At 38.0% G+C, this 6,800-nt stretch overlaps 1 protein-coding gene across 1 annotated transcript; it reads right to left on the reverse strand.

The window, feature by feature from the left end:
• Positions 1–279: 279 nt before the first annotated feature.
• LOC136239102 (uncharacterized) lies at positions 280–2,971 on the reverse strand. Its single transcript, XM_066029839.1, has 10 exons — positions 2,885–2,971; positions 2,484–2,641; positions 2,265–2,382; positions 2,164–2,207; positions 1,967–2,038; positions 1,775–1,909; positions 1,634–1,715; positions 1,188–1,440; positions 1,052–1,139; positions 280–994 (listed from the first exon to the last, which is right to left on the reverse strand). The coding sequence occupies exons 1-10, from the start codon at positions 2,916–2,918 to the stop codon at positions 521–523; spliced, it is 1,458 nt and encodes a 485-aa protein (XP_065885911.1). The 5' UTR covers positions 2,919–2,971; the 3' UTR covers positions 280–520.
• Between the last annotated feature and the right edge of the window lie 3,829 nt (positions 2,972–6,800).

Below are 6,800 nucleotides of genomic sequence, written 5' to 3' on the forward strand. Positions count from 1 at the left end.
TTTAGAGGCGCTTATAATTTCTAATTGGCGTAAACATAGTGCGAGACGCCGCGAGGGGAGAAAAAGTGGATTGGCCATGCAAGGCTGCTTGCAAAGGTACCTAGTACAAGTATAGAATACTGTGAGGTGTATAAATTTCCAAGCAGAGTTGGATTTCTGTGGGTCCCCGGGTCCACTGTTCCTACCCCACTAGCTACATACCGAGCTACATACACGCACGTAAACTTACTAAGCACATAGCTATGCATGATTAACAGAACATAATTCATGGCAGTGAAATTAATTTTAATATTTGCAATGACAAATAGTTATCTGTATACAAAAACTGGTAACTTAATATGTATAAATAAATACAAAACCCTTAAAACTGTGACGGCTACATGCGTACAAATGAGCAAATGTTCCAAATAGCATTGCTGATTTATAAATGAAGATATGATGTTGTAGTTATCTTCTAGTTACGGTTTGTTCTCAGTGTTTCAGAACATAGCGTATAGCTAGTTTGTCACACATTGTGAGACTAACTATTATTAATAAGTCTATTATATGTATGATGCATCGTGTCACACAATGAGACTGATGATGAAAATTTTTCAACATCTAGGGTTGCTGCATTATTTGCAACATTTAGTTGATGCAAATTCTGTTCACTATGAGGAGGTGTGACTTTGTCCTGTTTACTGACTGAAACTATAAGAGAATTTTTGTCACTTGAGGAAGTTGGTGGAGCACCGATTGAGATCATAGCCATTGAAGTATTCACTACTTGCTCCAAGTTCTCTAGACTGGAGCAAAATTGCTGTGGAACATTCAACTTGATAGGTGTGGTATTCTTATTGGTGGAAATTGAAGGAGAGTCCTGAACTGTTCCACTATTTCTACTAGCCTCTCCTTCTTGTGATTGTTTCAAGTAAGCCATTGGTTTTATATTTTGCTCTTGCAATTGTTGCTCAAGCCTGGTAATGGCTAATACAGCTTGGTGCATTATGGAGAGCTATGAAGGAAATAGTTCAATGGTAACACTGAATATACACAGTGTGTGTGTGTGTACCTTTGTCTGAGCTTTATTAGAGTGAAAATGTGTCCTGCATAATCTTTCCAGCTCTTTGAAAGCTTCATTCATGTCTTTCACTCTTGTTCTGTGGGTACAATAATCTATTGAACCATGAGGTTTAAGGATAATTCACCTTTCTCTTGCATTATTGCTAGACCGTCTTTCTGTGTTCTTCTGTGTTTCATTCTGATTGGTTAGTTTTGATTGGTTTCCCTTTCCCTTACGTGATAATTTTTCTCCCAATTTTTGTCTGGTAGAACCAACACTACTTTTTCTGGTCATCTTTAGACTTGTGTAGGAACCAGAAGCTTTGAATGTAGTTTCATCACCACTGCCATTAGTCTGTACACCCTTGCTAAGATCACTGCAGGATGCAGCACTGGTAACTGAGGAAATAAAAGCAGCAAAACATAACATGGATATTGTCTAACTTGTCTTGAGAAATGTGTTGCATGTGGTTGCATGTGGATGAAAAACCTTATGATTACATTAACATGACTTCACTAATCTGCATATATAGTTACTGTTACTGTAGGTGAATTGCTTTCGTAAAGTGAAATACAAACCAAAGATACTTACCATCCTTCATCTTAATCTGGCCTGAGTGCTGGTTTTCCTCTACTTTATTCAACACTTCTGGTTTGATGGTAGCTGGTGAAGGCTGCAGGGAAAAAAATATTGTACATGTGCACTGACCATGCATGCTTAACATAAACTTACTGGAAGAGAATCAAGCAAATAGTCTTCTACAGAAGGAACAAGTATAGATTTTCCTGCTTGGAAAGGATGCACTTCATCATCTAGTATCTTTACATCATCTTGTAAGGTTGAAAACACATTTCCTAACTTGATACTCTAAAAGCAAAGTAGAGTTACATGATGGATTGACTGTTGTATTAGAATTGCATGCACCTGCCGGTTAAATTCTACTGGCTGTCTCTGCCACGAATCTTCCACAGAATAGGATGTATCTGGTGAGCACATCTGTCAATGCAAAATCACCATCATAATCAAGGCCAGGAACCATTGTAAATCATTTTAAACAGAGATATGTATGTATTATGCAAACAGTTTATTTACAAACAACAATGAATTATGGAGTCTCTTACATCTGGCGGTGACAAGACTTGTGTTGGTGGCTGGTGATATAAAGCTATATAGTAAAAGTCACTTAGTCATTACCAGCTCTTACATTGGTTCTTAGACTTACTTTGTATAGGAGATGACTGTGATACCACTGGCTTACTAGAGTACAATGGAGGAGACTCACAGCAGTCTAACAATGGTGGAAATGTTCCAGTTGCAAATGATTGCTTTTGTGCACACAACTACACAAAGAACAACAGTAATAACACAAAAGATAAATTGTATAAAGTTGTAAATTAAGTACATCATACTGATAGATATAACGTTACAATGAATTTCTCACCATGAGGTCATCCATCATCATTGTTGGGTAAATCAATTGTGGAGCACAAACAGCAGACTGTAGTTGAAAGTGATCACCAGCTTGTCGAGGAAAGTTAGTGTAAGCTGGTGTTGCCACCATTGTATGGGAATTAACAATACAAGTTGCCCAATCTCTGCCTGAAAACAATTTATAATAGTTGGATACAGTCTATTCGTGAACTATTATCAGTAAAAAATAAAAAGCTTACACATATAAACACATGGTGTAGCTACATGAATATATTCATGCTGAACAGCAATGTCAGCAGTTTACAAAACAATGGCTGAAAATACACAACAGTATTCTTTACAACAAAAAATACAACAGATTACAGCAGAAGGTATATAGATAACTAGAAGAGTTATGAAGGTAAAACTCACTTTTTTCATACATCATTGTAGGTAGTGACTCCATGCCTGCAACAGTTTTCAATTAACACACACTTCAAGGTTTATCCTGAAAGAGTTATACTGACCAGACTAGATAAGATCTCACAATTATATATACAGAAAAAGAAGCCACTGTATACCACTTTATGTATGTTTTCACTTCACATTCTTAGTGAAGCTTACAAGCTACACTTCCTCATCCATACCTGTGCTTTTCCACACACATATGGTCTTGAGCATTGTGGAACCTCTCTTAACAAACTCACCAAGTTAGAACACAGTAGATAGAACCTTCTAGTACGGACATTGAGTTAAGGCCTGGCTCCATCCATTTTGCCACTAATGCTTACTGCAGCAAAAATGAGGTACATATAATCCTCAGTCCTAAAGTGTCTGTTGTATAGAGAAGCTCCATGTTCTTTTAATGGATGAGTTAAAAGTAGGTGCAGTGACAGTCACCATATTATAGCGACCCTTTAGTGTTAGTCTACAGGTGCAGTTAGGGCTGAGTATTGTTTACTAAAAATAAGAATAATAGCAGTGTCTAACTGTTGTGCTTCATGAAGTCTTATACACTAAAATATTTCAACAAATATATTGGGTGTGCATAGCTGTAGGATCACTATGCATCATGCTTAGATGAAGAATTATAACATGCAAGCATGCTTAAACATGTGCCACTGTTGCATGTGCAGTTGAAGGTTGAGATATTGAAGCTATAGAATGAGGATAATTATCAGTAAGACAATACATTGTTCATGTGGCTCACTTTACTATAATATTAAGAACAACATCACACAACAGTAGTTATGAACATTATGCAATAGTGAACAAGTTCATGTTTGGTCTTGTTGAAGTACAAAATGTTATAGTAAACAAACTATTTAAATGCTTTAATATTAATGAGGAGTGTATTACATTGAACAGCTACACATGTGAATGACTGCACGTTATCTAGCAATGTATAGCAGGCAATTGGATTTATTTCTCTGATTATTTTGACACATTGTGTAAACTATTTTTCTTAAAACTAATTCACATGTATGTAACCACAAGCATTGCATCCTTCGTATGCTCAATGGTAACGCTCCTTTAATAATTGCATGTGCGATATCCAACGACCTTTCTGCATTTACGTAAGTCTACTAAAGTTGGCTGTATGAATGGTACAGATTGTTTCACACATTTCATAAATGGTACAGCTTGTCTTGTACATTTTGTAATACAGCATTTCATTTTAATAGTTTGATGACATAATATTATGTATAGGTTAGTTTATGGTGGTTGATAAGGTGTAACCAAGGCTGAATGGCTGATTAGGATACAATTACAATGAAATACCCAACTTGAATTCTATTGAGTGCTTATTTCATCATCAGTGCCGGAGCATCCAAGCATCAAATCAAATAGTTTTTGCTGTCTTTTACCACACAAATACACAACTAACTACTGATTTAGCTGTGTCTACCTTTAATCCATCCATCAAAATAACTAGAGGTGCACCGATAATCGGATCGGTTATCGGCTATATCGACCTTGTTTTTGCATATCGGTATCGGATCAGTAGCTAACATGCATAAAAAGCAGCAGATACAGATATACATAAACATCTATTTATGGGCACTCATGCTCAAGTAATATCCTAGCAGCACATGATTATGTTGCAGCGCATGATTATGTAATTGTTAGCTATTGATTACAGTCCCACTCTGGTACTTATTTACTACATTTAGAGAGCAAATTGTTAGAGAAAATGTCCATGCTGCCATATCGGATTGGCTTTGTTTATCGGCTTGATAATATTATTTTATATCGGCTATCGGAATATCGGCTAAAAGTCTTATCGGTGCACCTCTACAATTAAATAACAGAATCAGCAAATAACGTGGAGCTTCTCTATACAACGGACACTTTAGGACTGAGAATTATAACTCATTTTTGACAATAATATGATAAGATTTAGTGGCAAAAATGCATGGAGCCAGGCCTTTTGGGACCAAATTCTTTTTTATTTTGTTGTGAGAGAAAACCAGAGGCTAGGATACTTTGGTAGGTGGCATCATCTAAACATTTTCTAACAAGATAACTTGTGGTAGAGTTGGAATTGGAAAATTAGATAAATCTTTCAACAATGGAGGTCAGATAGTAATGACCAAGTGCTGAAACTTCAATGGTCTCATAGTAACTGGAGATGTTCAACCTATCAAATTCTGCCAACAGGCACCACCATGCGCTCAAGACTAAATGTCCATGTGTCTTGCAACAACTGATCATCATACAAAGCACTACAGGTTGTCGATTTGTGTGTGTGTGTGTGTGTGTGTTTGTGTGTGTGTGTGTGTGTTTGTGTGTGTGTGTGTGTGTGTGTGTGTGTGTGTGTGTGTGTGTGTGTGTGTGTGCGTGTGCGTGCGCGCATTTTTCCACAACCACACACACTCCTAATAGTAGCTGTGCAAACACAGCTATTGCTGCCCAGCGAACTAACACTGGGATGCCTGTGCACCACTCTGGTGCTTGAACCTTGTACAGGCAAACCCTACTGGGGCAAGGCTAGTAATCAGCATGGGGACTGTCCAGATCTCATGGAGAGACGTCATGGAATATAAAGTTCCACAACAACCCCAACACTGCTAAATAAACCAAGGACAGTTGGGCATTTACTTCCCTAGTAAACACCAGGTATCCATTGATGTTACAGCTGGATGGGCTGCTTCCCCAGTTGACACCAGGCCACCAGGTCCCCAATATACAGCTGGGTAGACTGGAGCAATGTGAGTAAAGTTTCTTGCTCAAGGAAACAACAGCCAAATTAGTATGATGGGGCATCAAACCTGGAACCTTTTGATTACCAGGTCACAGGTCAATGCTCTAGTCACTTGGCTATGCTACACACACACACACACACACACACACACACACACACACACACACACACACACACACACACACACACACACACACACACACACACACACACACACACACACACACACACACACACACACACACACACACACACGCACTCACACTACATAAGACCAAAATCAAGACAATAAGACAATTAACTTTGAGATATTAAGTCTGTAAACCCTTGCTAAGTTCCAGTAGCATAACCAGCCTTTCATGAAAATCGTGCTCATCACCAGGGATAACTGTACTTCACTACAAGCTGTAGAAATGAAACTATAACTTCTGGTTCCTAGGTAGGTAGGTAGGTAGCTAGCTAACTAACTAGTACCTTGCACACAGTACTACAGCCCAAAGAGTACTACAGCCCATCAATGTCTAAATGTTCAAATTTAGAATTTTCCTGGGGGCATGCCTCCAGACTGAGCCTTACCACTTTCACTTTTTACTCTGATGCCCCTGTGCAGTAGATTAAACATTGTCACACTGTGTTTCATGCATGTACTGAAAAATCCTGTTCACCCACACCCTCATGTGTGGATTTATGCATGAATATATTCAGAATACTCTTTAGCTTTTACTAACTGATTAGCCATAAAAAGGATCAGTAAAACAAGCCACAGAACTTGGAGGGCAATGAAAGTTACACAGTGTTTGTTTGAAGCACACTACATATATGGATACCATTCTGGGGTAGCATCACAAACCCCTGAATATTTTTCAGCTCACTGAGATAAGATTTTGGTAAATTCCTATATAGTGTGGTAAATTAAGTGGCTATTTACAGCAAGAGTTGATGTGCTATTAAAGTGATTGATTGTGCTATTAGAATATCTCAAATTTTCTGACCAGTAAAAGTACAGGGAAGAGAGAGTAAGGTAAGGGAAGGCATGCACGACACCATGTTTTCACTGCTTATAACTATAACTACAAAGATTAGTGGCAGCAATATCAAATCAACAGGGTTCAGCAATATTCATCAAACCTGTTTCAAACTACC

This window comes from Dysidea avara, chromosome 11 (assembly GCF_963678975.1).
Source record: "Dysidea avara chromosome 11, odDysAvar1.4, whole genome shotgun sequence".
Taxonomy (NCBI): Eukaryota; Metazoa; Porifera; class Demospongiae; order Dictyoceratida; family Dysideidae; genus Dysidea; species Dysidea avara.